The sequence below is a fragment of the Syngnathus scovelli genome, chromosome 9 (genome assembly GCF_024217435.2).
Source record: "Syngnathus scovelli strain Florida chromosome 9, RoL_Ssco_1.2, whole genome shotgun sequence".
NCBI lineage: Eukaryota > Metazoa > Chordata > Actinopteri > Syngnathiformes > Syngnathidae > Syngnathus > Syngnathus scovelli.
Window position 1 is genome coordinate 10,945,562 of NC_090855.1, and position 20,201 is coordinate 10,965,762.

A 20,201-nucleotide genomic window follows, 5' to 3' on the forward strand; every position below is an offset into this window, starting at 1 on the left:
GGGCTAAGCGACAACCAATCAATGTGGAGGATAAGAGCTAGTTTATTTTAAACCATTTGTAGATAGAAAAGCTGTTTTATAATCTAACCTGAGAGACAGTGAATCTGCTACACAGACAGTCGGATTGGCTCAGTGGAAGTTTGTCTTCTTCATTTTGCCATTTTAAAATAAGATTTGAGGGGAGAGAGAGAGAGAGGAGGCGGGGGGCTGGAATCCGCCACAATATGACCTTTTCATGATTAGCAAATTAGCGAATGTCTGTATAACATTTGCATTATTCACCTCAACTTCACATTCTGCTGCAGCAGAAAGCCTCCAGATTCCGACATTGGCTCAAGCGCCTGACAGAGTGATGAGAAAAGATCAGTGAAGATGTTTTAAGAAAAACTGATTGACATGCTGCTATTTTCAATCACACAGATGTAAGGGAAAAATAAATCAGATAACGTCTGAGTGAAGGAGAGATGGTTTGCATTTCTTTTGAGGTGCGCTCCCCCTGGTAGGCGGAGGGACGGGGCGCTGCAGGTCCCTCCCGCACTTCCTACGCTTACGTCACATTTCCAAGCGTGTCACCCACGCTGAGATTCGTCTGCAAAATGCCCAACATTTCAAGTATTCTCTCCTAGCTCTTGATCAAACGTCACAATTGCACATCGGATGTCCCTCCCCCCCCAAAACAATAATATTGTGTCAAAGCTGGCCCGTAATTGATTGGTGACTCTTTCGGGGTCTCGCCTGTGTAACTGCGCTCCATTCCACAACCTGTCAGCAAGCACACTAATAAATTAAAGCAGCTAAAGAAGGACATTAATAAAGAAGACAGAAAGCGTCAATTAATAGTCCAACGTAACGATAATGACCATCCGGGTAAGTTGGGGAGCCTCCGGGTAAGTTGGGGAGCCGGGGGGGGGTGGTGGGCAGACTTCATGAAATTAAATGTCACCGTCCTTGAGTGAGGTGGAGTTCAGTGTTGATGCCTCTACGCCCAAAGAGCGACCTCAGTGAGGCTGTGAAGAGGGTAGCGTCGGCGAGTTTGCTACGCATGATCCTTCACAAGTCCTTGGTTCGTTTTCCGAAATGGTTCGGCGGTGGCGGCTCCTTTGCCGCTACTGCGGAGATGTCTCCCCCACCATCTCGATGCCATGTTGCTGGAGCTGCGCTCTCAGCAAGGCGTTCTCGTTCTTCAGTTCCTCGATCTTGACCGAAAAGACAGAAGAAGAAGACGAAGAAGAAGAAGGGAGGATTCCGTTAAGAGCCCCTTCATCCAATCTCGTGCACCCCACTAGCGCAAGGTTACGGAACATGAATCTTGGGAAAAGCGAAATACCCCTTGTGTATTCAAAACAGTTGCCCCACTAGCTCAATGCTAATGATAATTAGCATCTATGTCGTGGTGCTTTTTTTTTTTTTTAAATCAATTTTGGGCAATAGATAGCTTGAAGCGCGCCCACTTGGCATCTTTTTTTAAACAACTAGTTTGCTAAGTGGAAAACTGCATGCTCACAATAACCCGTTTGAACACAAGAACATATTTTTCAAAAAGAGGGGATTAAAGATGAATCATTTTTCACATTTCATTCTATCTGTGTTGGGATACCTTAGTCCAATGACGTAAACCGAGATTAGAACACAGCGGGCCACAAAAGTCAAAACCATAACCAACAGGATTATTGAATGATACGGTGCGTCAACTCCGCTGGGTGCCAACCCACGAGATCACGTTAAGCTTTCTACAGGGGGGGTTAGCGGATACGTTCCTACTCAATACTCAGGGAGGAGATCAGCATGCAAGTCGACTGTCTGTTTTTACTCCTGCGGGCTCATTCAGGTAGCAGCGAGCGCTTTGATCGTTGGGAAGGTTGCGAATGAGGCGCCAACTGCTGAAAGCACTCTGGGATCCACTCTGAGAAGAAGTGAAGACGCACGCCGGGGAGCTGCTGGATTTTACCCTCGGCGGAGTCAGGCTTGAGATAGAGGCCGCTGAGGCAAACGTGTCTATTAAACCGGTTTCATCTACACACCCATGCTAAAGAACTTTAACTGTTTTCCTATGCTGAATCCATATTGAGAGGCATTCAAAATGTTTTTTTAATTAAACCTGTTATGCAAATAACCATGGAAAGGCAAGGTTTTATGAATATATCTTCTGGGAAAATGCAATCAGGAGGATGCTTTTCTTTTCACCTATAACAATTAGTTAATGGATATTTTTTTTTAGTAGCGTAAAAAAAAAAAAATCAATTAGTTGATCTATTAAGGTATTAATTTCCATTTAAATTGTGCTGTTACCAGCATTACAATATCTATTTTTTTAAATGTTGCTGTTGTTTTGGAAGTAGTTTGGAAAAAATCTTTTCGTTGGCCTACCTGCTGCCTGCACAGCTCGTTGTCCACTTGGATTCTCTCCACCTCCTTCAGGCTATCCTGCAACCGCTGGTTGCCCTGCCGTAGCTCGCGGATGTAGTCGCACGCTTTGGACAGGATGCCTCCTTTGCTCTGGAAGGACAAAATGTTGGCAATTGCAACTTTTTTTTTTGCCTGCGCAAAGCCATCACTGACTAACTTAACCTTAATTTTTTAATTTCACACTTGATGGGTGGGGAGGCACGATACAGACCCAACTTATTTACTAACAAAAAGTCAATTTTCCAATATACATTCGTCACTAAAAGTTAGGGATAGTGGACTTTCCGGTGAAATTTCTGAGTGCATTATAAATTTTACAGGTGACCTTAATTTGACTTTCTAAACTTTTGAATGTGCATGTCCAACTGTGAGGACAGTTTGTTGGTAATTACATTTGACAGCAGAGGGCGGTATTAGCCAAAATGGCAATCCTCTTATTCCAGAAACAATATTATTAATCAGAATATCATGTTTAGACTAGTGGGGGCACATACAATGTCTTCGTGCAAAGACAAGTATGGCGCTTTGTTCCCTTTTAATAGACTTACTGGTCCAATTACAATTGGCATTTGTACAGTCAATACTCTCCATCCTGCTGTTCAGTTTGACATTGAAGCTTTCTTTATGTGTGGGAAAGTGGCCACTGAACAAATCAGACAAGACAACTTACCGCTCCGGTTTTGGTGCTGTCCATGTTGCAGTCAGGGATGATTTTAGACAGTGTCACAATCCAGTTGTTGATTTTGTCCCTCCGCCGCCTTTCAACTAAAAAAAAAAAAAAAATCAGGAAGCAGTCATTTTTCCTTGGGTTGCCGGGCTATGGCAGCTCCACAGCAGCCTCTAGAGGCCACGTTGAGAACAGCCGTGAATTCACATCCATTTCAAGACAGAGCGTGTATTGTGTCACCCTGTCAGGCAAGTGAAAAGGCCGCAATCACAGCTAATTACCCACCTTCATTATGTTGCGCTCTCCTCCTTTCATCTCGTGGCGTTCGCGGACCGTCCATTTTCCTTCAGAGTAACAAAACACACACACACTTGTTTTTCACACAGCACAATATCGCCCATCTCTCCTTGCATTCACCTCATACCCGAGACTATTACCGACTATTCTGGGCTGTTATCTTGGACAATGTCTTTTCTAATGCCAGGAGCCTAGACTGGGCTTGCTTCACGCTGTCCTAAATGTCTGCCTGGAGCTCCAACCACATTCTCCGCTTTCCGAGGGCGGCTCGCAGGGGGAGCGAGTTGCCGTTTTACGGCGCAGTAAAACGGTGACGAGCCGTCGGCCGGCATCCGGAGCTGCCGGCTAATGAGACAAGCGTCTCTCGTCTGGGCGTCTTCCCTCAGGTACGCCATTAATTAAGACACGGCAATGGAACCATTTCCAACGGCAGCAAACCATGAAGGGTCTGGGAACACCATTGCGTATAAATATTAATGACCTATTTTCTTAAACGGGACCGCAAACTGTCTTTTATTCATTTAAAAAAAAGTAGCTGGGGGTCTTTATCGACCTATGCCTTTCACACAAAATGCAGCGAAGCCATGTTTGTGGCCGCTTTCACACAGCGCCAAGTAAGTATCTACGTTTTTTTTTCTACGCTAGATTTTTTTGTAATATGGGATTGATTTTGTTAGCATGTCATGTTGTAATGACAAGACACTACTCTAAAAATACAATATATTTGAAACATAAGTGATGCCCATTTCGAAAAGTTGCTCTCACGCTGCAATTTTTGGGAATCTCAATGTGAATGCGGCTTTGAACGGACTCTCATCAGCCTGTGCACCCAATAAAGTGTACATCATTTTGCTATCTGCACAAATAAAGCAGCCAGCGTGGACACATGCGAGATGAGAGTGCGGCGAGTCTGGAGATGTTTGCAGACGCAGCGCGGCAACCTAATTTCTAATTCCTGACGGGGAACGAGTTGCTGGGCTAACAACAATGGATGAGGGTCAGCGCTGAGGGAGCGCTACGTCTGCGTCTCACACATCAAGAGCGAGGAGAATCACCGGGGATTGGAGTGGGAGGAGGGAGAGGAGGAGGCTTCTCTCTGCTCGGGATCTAATTTGATTAGTTCATTTGCTGCAAACAGGAATGTGCTGTGATGCCGGTGATGGGAAAAAAAAGGAGGAAGAGGAGAAGGAGGAAGGGGAGGAAGTGGAAAGCGTTCCTCACCAGTTTAAACCTTCGTGCCGCAGCGTCTCGTTTTCATTTCTGCGGACGGCACATAGGGTGGGGAGGTTTTTACTTCACTTTAGCAAACGGGAATGTCACTGTTGATTAGTTCACACTCAAAACATAAAAACAAAAACGCCAGTGTGGGAAGATTTAAGTAAACAATAACAAGACAGCCATTAAAAAAAAGAATGTATGGTGCGTCTCCTGTTTGTCATGCGGCTTAACCGACAACAATGCGGATTTTGTGTCCAAACAACAGCACGTTTAACAACGGGGAATATTGATGTAACTCAATTTGACAACTGGTCATGTGCTCATTGCAGCTTTGCCTTGACGAGAGAAAACTTCAGCTAATTTCATTTCGGCGGGGCACAAATACGTATTTTTGTACGTCAGGATAGATTGGTGCCGTTCATACCTGTAAAACTACCAAAGTCGAAAAACTAAAGAATTAGTATGGAGCGAGAAAACTGAGAAATGGTTATGCTCCTTAACTGTATCTGACATTTTTTATCCCAGCCTTGTAATATAAGCTCATTTATCTTTATGTGTTTATATTTGGAGTGAGGACTGTTGTTGCAATCAATATAAAAAAAAATGACAATAAAAGCAAGCAAAATGACTAGACTGGATTCACACTGCATGCTTCAAATGACACAACTCTGGTTGTTTTGCTAAAATATAAATACATCTTTAGATGTCAATTAGGATCCTTTTTAAGTGCAATTTAGGCATCTGTGCGTGCATGTTGTATCATTTGTTCTGTTGTAAATTGAAATAGTGAAAAACAAACAAGTAAAGGAAATTTGTCTCTTGGACCTGCAGTGAAAATCCAGATTGAGTGATTCATTTGATTTTTTGTGAATGGGCTGGCTACTCACGCTGGGAAGGGTTGCGTGCGCGGTGCAATGTTTCGTGTGGCGCCTGTCTGAATGACATCAGGAGGGGTCATCATCACGTAGAACTGCCCTGTGGAAAGGAAGGCATTTAGCTCATAATCTGTATTTTTGTTTTGTGATTTTTTTTTCCCCATCAAGCATATTGACACTCCTCACATCAATGTCATCGCACATTATAAATTGTGTCCATCTATCCAAATATGTTTCACTCACAGTAATTTTGTTGAGAAAAGTTGAGGAGGAGAATAGGAGTTTTATTTTTTATTTTTTTATATCAACAAGTGGGAACCTGTCGTCAATTGAGCAACAGTTCGCCGCTAAGTATGACACATCAGCCAGCTTCTCACATGACTCGTGGCACCAATTGTGACAAATGAGGCCCATCCATTCACGTGGCGCGCTCGGCGCCGTTACTCACTTTTCATTTGTTCTCTCAACGTGCTTGTGCGTGTCGCACGCTAGCGAAAAATATAAATCAGAGAGACAATGTGCAGCTTGTGCCCAAGTGTTATAAATCAGCCCAATGAGCTCAAAGACAGAAGCAACTGAGATCTTAACGACAACAAAATTTAAGATTTTTTTTTTTTTCAAGACGGAAATGGGGACCTGTCATTTGCAAAATGGCACCACATTACAAATGTTGTGTATTGTCATTTAGTGATGGACTGAGCGACCTGCGTGATTCATGAGACGCAGATCGGCAGGGCCCCCTCGTAATCTGGGAACGAATTGTCGTGTGTGCAGTGAATTAAGCATTTATAATCTTGTTGGGAGATAGTACTAATTGATTTTTATTTCTTTGACACATTCTCGCTTTTTTTTTTTTTTTTATACAGCTTGCCTGTTTGGTGTGCAAGTTAAGTATACAGTGGGTCACACTGACCCATAAACACACAACATAGAAGGCAATTTAATCGCATTTTATACATTATTTACCCGTAAGCTTTGCGGTCTGTCATATTTATGACCAATGCTATGTGTGTGTAACGTAATTAGCTATGTACTTTATATGACGGATGGAATATATTAACTGTCACTCAACAATCCTATCACACGGAAGGAATTGTGTATTAAGTAGCTCAAACGCACGCACACATCAGAGTGACTTATTCAGATTTTACATTGTCTATGTATATGCATAAGATGTGGCAAAAATAAAAAATAAAATGTAAAAAATTAGCTATTAGTTTTTTTTTTTTTTTTAAACAGGTGCTTATCACAGTAAAAAGTAATTTAGATTAAAAACAAGAGTGGATTCGCATCGTGTGCATGCTCAAATTGAGCGTGAGACCCCACCCACTCACCTCCCGCCTGTGTAAGCGTAGGGTCGGCAGCGGCCTGCACAGACACGGCGCCGTCGCTCACAGCTGCTGCGGGAAAGTAGGCGAAACGCGCTTCGCCGCCTGCCGACTCCCCCGCCGGGCTTCCTCCATTACTGAAAGGGTTGTGAATCACTGCCTTTGACAGATAAAAGAGATGGACAGAGGATGAGAGAAGCGTGAGCGGGCAGCAGGTAAAAAGCCCGCCTCGCTCTCTTGTCAGACCAAACACGAGTCTCAGCTGAACGAGACACCCCCCAGACACCCACCCTCCCCATCCCACACATAGCAAAGTGCTATTTGACAGCTGTAGTAAAGTGGGAAAAAATAAAGTGTGGTAAGATAAAATTAAGCACTGTTCCTGTCAAAGAAATCTGGTTAAAAACCAAAAGTTAATTACTTTTTTTTTTTTCTGCTAAGCAAACTTTATCCTCGACAAATGTTTTACCCTTCGTGCCGCTTCTCTAGCTTGACAAGTCTTGAACAATCCTGTTATGTGGCAGGTCAAACTGACCCCATTTTAAAAGTTACAAGGATTCTTCAATCATTCTTGTGCATCCTGCCATGATGAACAATTTTATGTACGTCGATGGGTGAAACCGCTGTTGCGAGAACTGTCGACTTTACGAGTGTGTGACCCAAAGAGGCCAATCATTTAGTCAAAAAATAAACAGCAATTCCAAGAGGGCCTTAATTACACATGCAGGTATGTTCATTGAAGTGGCAGGTGAGGTGGAGAGCATGCCTTGTGCATTCAAGGTCACCAGGAATCCATTTTCTCATTAAGTTCTTCCTCATATGAATGCTGAAAGGTAGAGCACTTCAAATTAAAATGCCTTTCGTCACATCCTTAGGTACACCTCCACAATCTATCCATCCATCCATTTTCTATACTGCTTGTCCCCACGAGGGTCGCGGGCCTATCCCAGCAGTCATCGGGCAGTAGGTGGGGGGGGGACACCCTGAACCGGTTGCCAGCCAATCGCAATCTAATGAGCGCTTAAACACAACATAACCTATGCCTTGACCAATCGCTCTGTTTTAAATGGTAGACTGTATGAATTTGTAATTTAATAAATGCCTCTCAGAAAAATGCAGTGCAGTTGTAGGCCGCAATAGCCACAATAATAAAAATATTGCTAAATTAATACCAATCAAAAGTAAGCATCTGCATAGACAAAACGTTCGTTAGACCAAGGGTGGGTCAAGTTTTAGGGCCAAGAATTGATCAAGAGGCCTGTGAATATTTTTTCTAAAATGGTTAGTTTAAATATTTTTTGATTTAGTTCATGAATTAATCTGCTAACTGATTTATATGCTGTCGAAACGCAGGTGACTAACGCCCCCTAAAGGCCAAATGAGGCCACGACAATAACAATGAATCCTCAATAGAAAAGGCCCAATAAACTACAGAATTTTATGTTTGTGAGTTTGCGTGGCAGAAAAGTGATTGACGACGGCAGCATTCCATCTTCCTTCCATTTATTTTCCTCACGGAACATCTTTTCGACTGACACTTCTCACATCCAACTTAAGGTGAGTTGCAAAAGTAAAACTGAATAAGCACAGCATGTTTGAAGACTTGTTCAGACAGCTAAAACAAACCAAAAAAATTTGCATAATTTCATGCTAATCAAAATACCTGAGCAATCGCCTGTGGAGCGCCACTGAAGGCCGCTGCAGAGACAACGCTAACTGCTTCGCCAGCGTCGTCCCGTCCCTCAAGGTTCTGGTCAGTGACCTGGACCACGCGGTACGTCACCTGCATGAAAGGATGAAGGGGAAAAAAAAAAATTACAAAATAAAAAATTTATGTTTTGTTTCTACAGTGTGCATACTTGGCTGGTAGATTTGTTGATCATATCCCACAAGGTCCCACACAAAATGCTTCAGACTGGATTTTGCCAAATGAGAAAATAGTCTTGTTGTTCCAAGAGAAACCCAATTTGTAGCCCCGTATCATGTGACTCGCTCCCTCCCCTGACTGACATGTGACAGCAGCCTCGTGCCAATCCTGTCCCGACCCGAAATCACATGATGTTGCTCACGCTCTCACTCTCGGTCAGCCTCTGTTTACGCCAAAACAAATCACGCATGGATGAACGGGTATCAAATGCCACACTCATGTTCCAGAATAAATTCATCTCCACTAAAATTATGGAGGGCTTTTACCCATAAAAATTTGAATTATTTGAATAACTACCAACTTGTTTCTCATTATGTTTGTGTTTTTTCCCCAATTCTGTGCCTAATATCTCCTGATACCAAAAAAGCTCTGAAACCGTTAAAAAATATATATATATATATATATATATATATATTCTCCACAATAATAACTGTGACTTTGAGTGTGTGTGTGGCTTTAAAAGGTAGAGCCTTGTCCAACACAAAAAACAAACATTTATTCCGCATTTTTCATTTAATTTTGGAATGAGGTTGTAACATAAAATGTAGGAAAAAAAATAATTTCATGGTTGAACATAAATCAGTCATGGCAATGCAAGGAGAAATAAAACTTTGTTTCTTGAGGACACACGGCAGTGGGGATAAAAATCACATGACAAAAAATTGCAACCTTAATCACGCCACAGAGACAGCACCAAAAAAAATTCAATAACAGGATGCACTCAATCATTTTTTAAGTAGGGCCTTTATAATTATTTTTGATTCAAATTAGAAAAACCTTTAAGACTACTTCAAAATACCTGTGAAGTTAGTATGCATTTGATCATGACTCAGAAACTGATTATTTCTAGTCATCTTGTCCAGTCTCACCTGTCCCCCGTCTGTGCGGAATTGGTATTGGATGTTGTGATCACCAAACGCCGTGGCCTCCTGTATAGTGACAGCCGTCTGCTCGTCCCCAGTTCCGTCTGAAGGAAGGATATTTCAGTTGGTTTGTTTTCTTACAATAGTACACCAGAAACAAATATAAACAGGAAAAGAAACACTAAGGTCACAACGGCCTTTGTCAACACAGTTGGAGAAGTCACACTGAACTTTGACGCTTCTGCCTACGAAGTGAAAATAAAAATACATGGGGGCAAAACTCATTTATTTCAATTGGCTTGGTAGTTATTAAGTCGTTACAACTCATATTACAAAGCAAGGTCCCCTCACTGGGTTAATCTGAAACTTTTAACACTCACAGTACCAGGTAAAACATATTGCTGCAAACCGTTTGCTTAGGAAAATGCAGAGAATTACCTTTTCTGACAATCAAGAAAAGTGACAAATGAATTATTATATAGGTCATGAACTTAAGTGGCTGGGGATGCAAAGTCGTTTGTGCATTGTTGCAAGTCATGTAAGAAGTTTATTAAATTTACCGTCAGATGCTTGCACCTCCTCGTCTTGTTTATCTTGGCTGCGGATGAAAACATAACACATGTCACTTTGACTTGTCAACCCAAAGAAACCTTAATTTAAGGGGAATTTACATCATATTTTTAAATCCAACTTTAGGAGCTATCTTAGCTTCTGTGAGATTCCAGATCAAATAAATTCACAACATGAATACTTGCAACCTGACTAGTTTAATATTAAAAGCTAGCCAAAGCTAACTTTGCTAGCCTGTTTTTAGTTAATTTATTTCCAATAAACACTCTGTTTATGTTATAAATACTCGTCTATTTGTTTCACAGTGCAACTAAGTTTTGTCAAAAACAAAATGTAAAAAGCTAAAATATCCGCTTTCTAAAGTAACGCCTTCTTCTTAACTCTGGAAAGGACTATTAGCATGTTATGCTTAGCTTGTGGGTGTTAGCCATTTTTGTGACAGCTTTACCTGGCGTTGTCCAGACTCTGTTCGAGCATATCCATCAGTGTCGAAATAAAAAAAAAAAAAAAAAAAAAAAGAAGGAAACTACAATGCCACGGATGGAGATGGAAGTGCTTGATCACGGGAACAAACACTCGGGTCATGTGAGAGGAGACAGCCCAGGACACGTGAGACACAGCTCGGCTTTGGAGGGAAAATGGAGTCCGGTGAGTTGCTCGGTGTTGCTGGGTAAGATAAAGTGACTCCAACGACGCTTCTTTCAACGGTTTATCTTGGTGCTAACTTGTACATTCCGCGGCAACAAGATGATTCGGAATGGCGAAACTGTGACGTATAGCAACAATGAACCATTCAGCGATGTATTCCAAATCGATTACTAAACTTCCGATCTGCCTTAATGAACCTCTAAACGCAACACGAAAGCTATTTTGTGCTAGTGGGTTCCAAGCTAACTCTGCTTGGCGTTTGACTTTGCCAGAAAGTAACGTAATGTACCATAACATTGAAGTCATCAGAGCAAATAAAGTCATTTTATTTGTTGCTAACTGGTGTTTTTTTCATACCTGTTTATATTATAAATACATACATAATTACGTGGATTTTTCATTGTTATCTAAATCCGTCATTTATTTATTCATAAGATTGATTCTATGATTTTAGAAATGGTGTTCCTGCACAGTGATGTCTGTCTGTTTGTCTGTCTGTCTGTGCGTCTGTGCATGTGTGCATGTATGCATGTATGTATGTATCTATGTATGTATTGAAGGAATGAGGTCGAAATACAAAAAGTCCTGCCTCGCTACAAAAACAGATATGCTCAAACCTCATTGAATAAAGTACATAAGCAGACAAGTATATTCACATATTAAATAAATAAAAGAAACATTTGAAGCATATAATTATACGTACACACCAAATCAATAAAGAAGACATAACTAGACATTTTTGATAAGTGGTGATGAGAAAGGTTTTTATAACTTTATGATCTGATATATATATTTCTGAGGACTTTGAAATAACAAATGACTTTTGATATATTGCCTAAATAGCTTAATGACCCTTAAGGAACTGTGGAATGCATGCCTGATGTTTTTTCTCTGAATCATGGACACGGCCAGAGTCGTCTTGACCGTTCAGTACTTGATTGTATCTTATGTTTTGACTAATGCTAGACGCCAGTTTTTGATTACTACTGAACGCTCTGCACAAAGGGAAATAGTTTGTCTAACAAAGAAAAGATACGGTTGAATGCGGTACGACAGTGTATGTCCAAGATTGGAGAAGAATGTTCACAGGAAGGTCACGTGGAGATAAAACCAGTGGGTGCCAGAAGGAGCCACCCGAGAACTCGGCCAAAGATGATCGCCAAGGCCGAGAGACGGGATGGAAGACAACAGCCCCCTCCACACACACACACACACACACACACACACACACACACACCAACAGCCCCCCACCAACACACCGAATCGCCCATAACCAGCACCACTCCCATGGAAGCAGACTCTCCTTCGAACTTGCCCCACCCCGAAGACTCATCGCCCATCAATCCCAGCCCACAATGTGCTACTGAATATAAAACTGATCTAACAACCTTGGACTTTGCCTTTTCTGAATGGAGACTTTCCGCTCTTGAAGGGCCCAGCGCTGTATTGTACTTTCCTGAAAACAGAGCTTTTTGAACAAGAATTGTGATTGAACTCAACCAATCTGTCTAAGTCTAATTTCTGCTTCAGTGTCTTTGCATTTTCCTAAATCTGAAGAAATCAAACGAGCACGCAGTGAGTAAATTGGATAACAGGTGATTGGCAAAGGCTTTTGCCGTGAGGCGCAGATAACGCGCTCCCTAAATTGTGGACAAAATCCAACAGTATCTATGTTTGTATGTATGTATGTATGTATGTATTTTCTTTGAAATACAGGTTTGTTTGGGGTTTTTTTTATGAAATGCTGCACCTCAGGTAAATAAAACAAATTTCCGTTTGGGCCATGACATGTTTCTCCTTTGTGTTTTCTTGAATAGACTGTTATGAAGTCAATTCAGTATTTTTTGTACACCCCTTAATCACAAAGAATCGTTTCCATCTTAATCATATATGTAATACATTAGTTAACCAATACGAACGTTACAATACTGTATACTGCATACATTTTGTTGATTAAATTATAACTATTACTTTTTTAAAGCCCTGCAATATATAAAACGTTTTCCCAAATTTATGACGGGATTAATTAATGGTAATTAACCAAGGTTATTGTGTTAATAATTATTTTGATCGCAATGAACTTTGCCACAATTAGTAGGAACATATATTCGTTTAGTTTTCTACACGAGACATTTTAAGTTTGGACCCACAATATTTTTCCCAATCTTAAACAATTATGCAATATTAAACTACCTCTATAATGAAATTCAATGCTATTTTTTTTAACAAAGAAATATGTTTGTGTTTTTGGAGTACGGTGGTATTTAGTTTTGTCGAGGTTACCAAAGATGATCCCAAAGATGACGTGATCTCAACCAATAAGCGCCGAGTATGTTGCTCATGGCCGATTTTCATTGGTCGAATCAGGAGGCGGCCCCCTGGAGTTCCTTCCTAGTGTAACTCTAAAATATCTCCGACTCCTCCTTGTGTGAAGGTTCACTTACGGTGACTCGGTTACGTCCGCTGTCCACAACTCCTTTCCACGGTTCCACCTACTATGTCTGGCCGGGTACTTGTCGGTGTCAAGCGTGTCATTGACTATGCAGTTAAGGTAATATCATACATTAACTTGTATGAGTATTTTGAACAATATTTAGGTGGTGACTTTCTGTGTTGTACTAGCTAGCGTCCACATGGTAACAGCTTTGTAGCGCCACATATGACCTATGATGGAAAGCATACCTTTAACTGGACCTTTCAGGACACATTGCGGTGAATACTTAATAATGTTGCCTAGGTCACTCAATGAATAGTGTGCTGTCATGTTGTGTAACCTCAAGATTAGCTGCCCCTTGAGTTTTTTCCCACTACAATGAGATGAAATGTTATAAACGAAGCATAGTGATAGTTTTATCTCTGCCTGTCTTCTGCCTGTCCCCCTTTCCCCGCCACCCGCAGATCCGGGTAAAACCGGATAAGAGTGGCGTAGTGACCGATGGCGTGAAGCACTCCATGAACCCCTTCTGCGAGATTGCCGTGGAGGAGGCGGTCAAGCTGAAGGAGAAGAAGCTCATCAAGGAGGTGGTGGTAGTGAGCTGTGGGCCACAGCAGGCTCAGGTGGGCTTGGCATCCCAAGAGCATCTGAGGGCAGAATCGGGGCCACTGTAGTGCGCTGAAAAAAGGCTTTGATTCTCATCATATGTCCTCTCCCCTTTCTCAGGAGACCATCCGTACTGCCCTCGCCATGGGAGCTGACCGTGGCATCCACGTGGAGGTGTCTGGCAAGGACTACGACAACTTGGGCCCCCTGCAGGTCTCCAAGATCATGGCTGCATTGGCCAAGAAGGAGGAGGCCCAGCTTGTAATTCTTGGGAAACAGGTCAAAAAGACAGAAGTACATTCCTTCTTAGCTGCACTATTTTACATGGTAATATTTGTTTTTAACAGGCCATTGACGATGACTGCAATCAGACGGGACAAATGACAGCAGCCCTACTGGACTGGCCTCAGGTAAGAGCTCACCATTTTTACTTGAGTTATTAAATGTGTCAAATTGCCAAATCCTGTCCCCAATTTTTAATGCGTTTAAATACAATCTGTATTCATTTAGAGAGTTAAGTATTTCAGTGATAGCTCTAATACAATATTATATAACCACTTCTCTAGTCCAAGGAAACTTATCAACATGAGCTGAAAGAACCGCAGTGATCCTGCTCAATCCAGAGCAGAACAGTTCAAAGGTTTTCCGGACCTGTTAGGGTGAAGTTCACAGATTGGCCAGCTGATGGCACCCTTGACATCACTTTGAGCACACAGTGGGACAGACGTGACAAAATATTGCCATGTTTTTGTATCATTTTGAAGTTATTCTTATTACTCCTAGTTACTTACCACACTATTGTTAATATTGTTTTTGATATTGTCATGTAGGGCACCTTTGCGTCAGAGGTGACACTGGAAGGCAACAAAGTGAAAGTGGTGCGTGAGATCGATGGCGGCCTGGAGACCATCAAGATCAACACGCCCGCCGTGGTCACCGCGGACCTCCGACTCAACACACCTCGCTACGCCACCCTGCCTAATATCATGGTAGGCACCTGGAATCGGCACATACTGACATCTAATGTAGTATAACATTAAAATCATCCTCTCAATCCCCAGTTGCAAGCATGAGAAGTTAAAGTCCAATAGAAAGAAGAAACCTAGCAAAGCAACACATGCACTACAACGTCAGCATCTTTGTCTTGTCCTTTCCTTCAGAAAGCCAAGAAGAAGAAAATTGCCAACGTGAAGCCGTCCGAGCTGGGCGTGGATCTGACATCCCGTCTGGAAGTGCTGCGGGTGGACGAACCTCCGCAGAGGCTGGCTGGCATAAAAGTGGAGACGGTGGAAGACTTGGTGGGCAAACTAAGGGAGACGGGCAGCATATAACGAAACTGGGTCGGAACCTAACAGAGCTTGGAAAATAACTGCAAGGTAAGTGATAGTAGATTGCAGAAGTTGAAGATATCCTTGTATTTGTAATCATTGTATGTATCACTCTCTTTTTTTTTCTCACAGGCCAAGTACTGAGGAACACTGTCCTGCTGCTACCACAAAACCTTCTCTCTCTTTTATTTTTTTTTTTTAATTATCACATCTGTACTATAAACTGGGAATCCACTTAAAGGGTCAATACATAACCATCTTGTTTTCATCTCCCAAATAAGTAGCTGTCTAAACGCGCTTGTAAATGATTGTAAATACAGTATATAGAGACAAGCATGTCGCATATTAGCTGGGTAAGAGGACAGTGTCTCTCGGTACCATCAAACTTTTGAATATTTCACCACAAGCGCCTCGATTGTACATGATCATGACAATAAAGCAGCGTTTGGAGTTTTTTTTCATAACCAAATACAACCGTGATTGGTCTCATCAATTTCCAAACAATAGCCGCTACACACACACACAATTGTCTTTTGTTCTTTCACAAAACACAAAATAAAAAAGAAATGAACCCAGCCAAATCTGAAACGGGGAAAAAAAACACCCAAAGTAAAAAAACACCACAAGTCATAAGACTTTTGACCAGTAAAAAAAGAAATGCAAATATCAAATCCTGCAACAATCTAATCTGTGCACTTCAAGTGACATTTTCACACACGTCTCAGTTATAACAACAAACCAAATATTCATGAATTTCTCCACTTTCCCTCATGATTCTGTGTGACAGCTACAGTTGTAATTGTTTCCAACACAAATATCTTCAACGCTGACTTGACAAGTTGCACCGTTCATCACGTTCCAATCCGCAGGCACTCTCGCTCGAGTGCTGCATGATTGGCCAAGGCTGCACGAGAGGTGTGGCTTCGATATGGAGCAGCACAGGTATGCCTGGGTGGCGCCGCTGTCTCTCCTCAAGGACATTTACACACACCTGCTTAATATGTCCTCACTTTAAAAATGGCTTTTTGATATTTTTCAAAAGGTCCACATTTTTTGTTTTCCTTAAAAATGAAGACGCATGAGGGATTAAGTGGTCAAGTTTTGATGATTATTTGGGGTTTTGCTTTTTCTGGTGAGTACCCTTTTTTATTTTTATAGTTAGCTTTTGGTGATTTTCTGCAGTAAATACAAAAGTATTTTCACTCATGGAAGCAGCACTTCACACAAAGTAAATCACGAGCGTTGACAAATCATAACTCAGCCTAGCGACCAAATCTGTTATGTAAATAAGCTAAATTGTAAGGCGCTCGCTAACAAGACATTTTGTGTTATTTGTGTACTTAGTGTATTTTGCCTGTTTTCAAACTATCAGGTGCCAACGGGCAGCTTCTCGTGTCTGCACCGGGCGACGCCCAGGTAGACACCCTAGCAGGCGCCAACCTCACCCTGGCCGTGTCCTTCGATGGGGCGCCGGACCCGGCCGTGACCTGGTTCAAAGGCCGCCTGCCCATCGTCACCTGGACGGTGGGCTCAGACGCCCCTCCGGATGTAGCGGAAGACTACAGGGAAGTGCTGAGGCTGGAACCCAACGGATCCCTCAGCTTTGTCCACGTGCCGCTGGGCTACGACGGAAACTACACAGTGGAGATGACCAAGTCTGGTTTGGGCACCGGTTCCTTCAATTTCACTCTGAGGGTCTTTGGTGAGTCAAACTTCTTTACACTTCTTTAGAAAATAAACAACCTATTTAAAAGTTGATGGATTTCTACCTCAGAACTCTTCGAGAACGTGACAATGATGGCTTTTCCGGATTTAATCGAAGAGGGCAGCGAGCAGTTGCAGCTGCAGTACCACATGCTGCGAGGTGTGGTGGAGCAGCAGCGGTGGTTCTTCAACGGCCGGGCCGTAGCAGATGGAAAAGGCGGCTCGCGTTATTCGCTGGGGCCCGGCATACTGGTGGTCCGTGAGCCCCGCCGGAACGACACGGGACGGTACACTGTGACGCTGAGCAACCCCTTCAGCAGCGTGACTCTTGACTTGAACGTCACTGTCTTGTGTACGCCGAGTTTTAACAATGTGAAATATGAAAATATGTGTCTAATATGTAATTCATTCAGTTCTGATCTTCTCTGTGTTCAATTGCAGATGGTCCAGATGAGCCCAGCATCCGAATCAGCCCAATTCAGGACTTCTACTTACCAGGCGATTCGCTCACCCTGTCCTGCCAGGCGGATGGGGCACCGCAGCCCCTCGTGAGATGGACGTTTGATGGCGAGACCTTGTCTGATAACGCCATGGGTGTCCTAAATCTCACAGGAGTACAGACCAAGCAAAATGGCCTTTACACCTGTGACCTGCGCAACCAAAGGACAGGAGCGCAACGACACAAGACCGTCGCGCTAAATGTTTATGGTATGCTGATCGTACATTTGAATGTAATTTTAGTTTTTAGATTTTTTTTTTAATAAAGTTATACAAAGTCTTGAGAAAATCTTAAATAAGAGTGAAGTCCGAGCAATAGAAAAATGAATGTATTATTTCACGAGAATACATTTTCACCGGTACAGAGAAACCACCAGGAGGTCCGCAGTGTTCCGTGGTGTCCGAGGACAACCAACGCTTGCGGTACGGCTGCCAGTGGTCGGGCGGAACGCCGCCGGCCAGGCTCTCCTTCCCGGATTTTGGTGACGACAGCAGCCTTGAGAACTTTACCTTGAGCATCAACGAATCGAGCCAGTTGGACGGCAAAATTGTCACATGCCAGGGACAACATCCTGTGGAAAACAGCAAGTGTGACGTTACGGCTGGTGGGTGCCATGTGACTTTTGTGTCCCCCAAAATACAATTTTCTGTCATTCTTTTTAGAGTGCCTGGCACAATATTTGGTGTGTGCTGATGAGTTTCGCCAAAATAATCACAGAGTGTTTCCTCTCTGTCAGGGAGTCCGCAGAACTTCCTCCCGACCGTGCGAACCGACGTGGACACTGAGGGCAAAATAGTGGTGAGCATCAGCTGCCTCAGCCGGGCCGCGCCTCCCGCCACTGTGTCGTGGTTCCGAGGTGGCGAGCCGGTCGTGGACGGTGACCTCATCAGTGATGACACCACCCGCTTGGACATCCGTCATCGCAACGTTAGTGTATTCCTCCTCCAAAACTACACTTGCACCTGCCGAAACCTCCTGGGCGGCCGCACCAAGCACATCCGCTTGCAAGGTAGTCCACTCGACCAGTTTCATTGTTTTGTTTTTTTAATTCGCATACTTGAAATCCTAACTTGTCATTCGGCTGATATTAAAGTTATTTCCCAGGATAAGGCTTCTATTGTGCTCTTCCTCTCATTTCGAAAACTTTCCATTCCCTAAATGAAAGACAACAAAGAGGCCTCAGAGCAAACCTCGCTTGTGTTTTCCCGTGGAACAAAGCGCTTGACTGTTGACCATTGACTCCACCTCTTCTGTCCCAATCCCTCCAGAGCCGTCCATCTCCAATTTCAGTTTGTTCCCGCACAAGGACGGCACCATCATCACATTGACGTGGGAAGTCCCGCCCACCTCCATCGTCACAGGTCAAAAAAAAAAAGTGTCACTATAAACATTTTGTGTAAACATTGCGTCATTCAACAAGTGCTGAATACAAACTGTATCCAAACATGTTTGAATGTAGGTTTTGACATCCAGATGAGCGGGCCAGCCCTGGTGAGTGCAGACGGGAATCTCAGTCAGTCCAAAGGCAGCGCAGACACATTCCGTACCATCCTGCCCAAAGCCGGTTCGGCCCGAAGCGCCGACATCTTCCACCTGGATCCCAAATCCACGTATCGTTTTCGGGTTCTTCCCAGAGCTCTAATGGTCGAGGGCCAGCCAACGAATGCCAGACGGATCGGCCCAGGTATTCAAATACATGACAGTGGTTATCTATCTATCTATCTATCTATCTATCTATCTATCTATCTATCTATCTATCTATCTATCTATCTATCTATCTATCTATCTATCTATCTATCTATCTATCTATCTATCTATCTATCTATCTATCTATCTATCTATCTATCTATCTATCTATCTATCTATCTATCTATCTATCTATCTATCTATCTATCTTTATTTATCTTATTTATTAATCTTATTTATTTATCTTATTTATTTATCTTATTTATTCATCTTGGTTCCAGCTGAGGGTCTGAGCGGTCCAGCCATTGCAGGCATTGCAGCCGGAATCCCCTGCAGCCTCCTCTTCCTGCTTCTTGTGTGCGGCCTCATTTATTTGGCCATCTACTGGAACAGAGCCAAAAGACAGCAGACCAGATATCCGGTGTCCAGGGCTGCTGAGAAGGTTTAAAAGCCTTTTTTTTTTTTTGCTTTGTCTCCATCTTATAGGATCTTATAGAATTGTATTGGTAACCCCCCCCCTTTCCAAAAAATGTACATGAATTTTTTTTCCCCCTTGTGTCCAGGTAACGACCACCCAGACGCAGACGCCTCAGAATCTACTGCCAAGAGGCGTCAAGTCTCCCCCCGACTACAACAGACTGCGTCAGGTGCTTCCTCCGATTGCCTTGGCCACATTTCAGGGGAGAAAAATGACAAACAATAAGCAGTTTGTTTTTATCTTGCAGACACCGTCCAGCCTCTCTGTGGCCCCGCCCACTTTTGTCCCCCCACCGCCCGTCAGAGTTGCAACAACAGTCTGAGCCAGTTGAATTTTGTACAGTAGGATTTGTTTTTCATTTTGTATTATAACATATCAGCAGAAAATTTTGTTAAGAATACATTTTTACACTGCATTTAACTGCAGTTTATGGTTTTGTGATAATATTTAGTTGTTGAATTAGTATTATTATATAATTAAATGTTTCTATTTTAATTGTTCTGCTTGAAAGTTTTCTGTGTTTATTGACAGTCAAAATATGCATTGTGCAAAGATTTTAGATATTCAGTATTTTTCAGTTAGGATGGAATCATTTGGTCCATGTGTATATACTGTTAAAATGGTTTACAATTGTATCTCACATGCTCTCGGTTTGGCAAAGATGAGT

The 20,201-nt window shown here is 42.6% G+C and overlaps 3 protein-coding genes across 4 annotated transcripts; 2 read left to right on the top strand and 1 right to left on the bottom strand.

Annotated features, from left to right (window-relative positions):
• Positions 1–24: 24 nt before the first annotated feature.
• Positions 25–11,312, bottom strand: usf2l (upstream transcription factor 2, c-fos interacting-like). Of its 2 annotated transcripts, XM_049730673.2 has the most exons (11): positions 10,600–11,311; positions 10,142–10,179; positions 9,588–9,685; positions 8,455–8,574; positions 6,798–6,951; positions 5,476–5,563; positions 4,592–4,630; positions 3,359–3,417; positions 3,077–3,171; positions 2,368–2,496; positions 25–1,196 (listed from the first exon to the last, which is right to left on the bottom strand). In XM_049730673.2, exons 1-11 carry the CDS (start codon positions 10,734–10,736, stop codon positions 1,107–1,109), a joined length of 1,047 nt encoding a protein of 348 aa, XP_049586630.1. In that variant the 5' UTR covers positions 10,737–11,311; the 3' UTR covers positions 25–1,106. The 2 variants fall into 2 exon arrangements, with proteins under 2 accessions (XP_049586630.1, XP_049586631.1); XM_049730674.2 differs by lacking the exon at positions 4,592–4,630 and having other exon boundaries at positions 10,600–11,312.
• Positions 11,313–13,183: 1,871 nt separating this feature from the next.
• etfb (electron transfer flavoprotein subunit beta) lies at positions 13,184–15,641 on the top strand. Its single transcript, XM_049730675.2, has 7 exons — positions 13,184–13,350; positions 13,698–13,856; positions 13,960–14,118; positions 14,187–14,249; positions 14,670–14,828; positions 15,000–15,215; positions 15,300–15,641. Exons 1-6 carry the CDS (start codon positions 13,297–13,299, stop codon positions 15,168–15,170), a joined length of 765 nt encoding a protein of 254 aa, XP_049586632.1. The 5' UTR covers positions 13,184–13,296; the 3' UTR covers positions 15,171–15,215; positions 15,300–15,641.
• Positions 15,642–15,789: 148 nt separating this feature from the next.
• Positions 15,790–20,029, top strand: vsig10l (V-set and immunoglobulin domain containing 10 like). Its single transcript, XM_049730655.2, has 11 exons — positions 15,790–16,299; positions 16,540–16,869; positions 16,942–17,223; positions 17,313–17,579; positions 17,735–17,974; positions 18,107–18,379; positions 18,639–18,731; positions 18,830–19,054; positions 19,338–19,498; positions 19,620–19,703; positions 19,782–20,029. The coding sequence occupies exons 1-11, from the start codon at positions 16,236–16,238 to the stop codon at positions 19,854–19,856; spliced, it is 2,094 nt and encodes a 697-aa protein (XP_049586612.1). The 5' UTR covers positions 15,790–16,235; the 3' UTR covers positions 19,857–20,029.
• Positions 20,030–20,201: the final 172 nt, after the last annotated feature.

Bases quoted from the DNA above. Each gene is read 5' to 3' on its own strand.
- usf2l (XM_049730673.2), bottom strand. From the start codon at position 10,736: ATGACCCGAGTGTTTGTTCCCGTGATCAAGCACTTCCATCTCCATCCG. The intron at 3,172-3,358 runs GTGGGTAATTAG...TTTTTTTTTTAG, and splicing joins GAGAGCGCAACATAATGAAG to TTGAAAGGCGGCGGAGGGAC. The intron at 2,497-3,076 runs GTAAGTTGTCTT...TTGTCCTTCCAG, and splicing joins ACAGCACCAAAACCGGAGCG to AGCAAAGGAGGCATCCTGTC.
- etfb (XM_049730675.2), top strand. From the start codon at position 13,297: ATGTCTGGCCGGGTACTTGTCGGTGTCAAGCGTGTCATTGACTATGCA. The intron at 13,351-13,697 runs GTAATATCATAC...CGCCACCCGCAG, and splicing joins TCATTGACTATGCAGTTAAG to ATCCGGGTAAAACCGGATAA. The intron at 13,857-13,959 runs GTGGGCTTGGCA...CCCCTTTCTCAG, and splicing joins GTGGGCCACAGCAGGCTCAG to GAGACCATCCGTACTGCCCT.
- vsig10l (XM_049730655.2), top strand. From the start codon at position 16,236: ATGAAGACGCATGAGGGATTAAGTGGTCAAGTTTTGATGATTATTTGG. The intron at 18,380-18,638 runs GTAGTCCACTCG...CAATCCCTCCAG, and splicing joins CAAGCACATCCGCTTGCAAG to AGCCGTCCATCTCCAATTTC. The intron at 18,732-18,829 runs GTCAAAAAAAAA...GTTTGAATGTAG, and splicing joins GCCCACCTCCATCGTCACAG to GTTTTGACATCCAGATGAGC.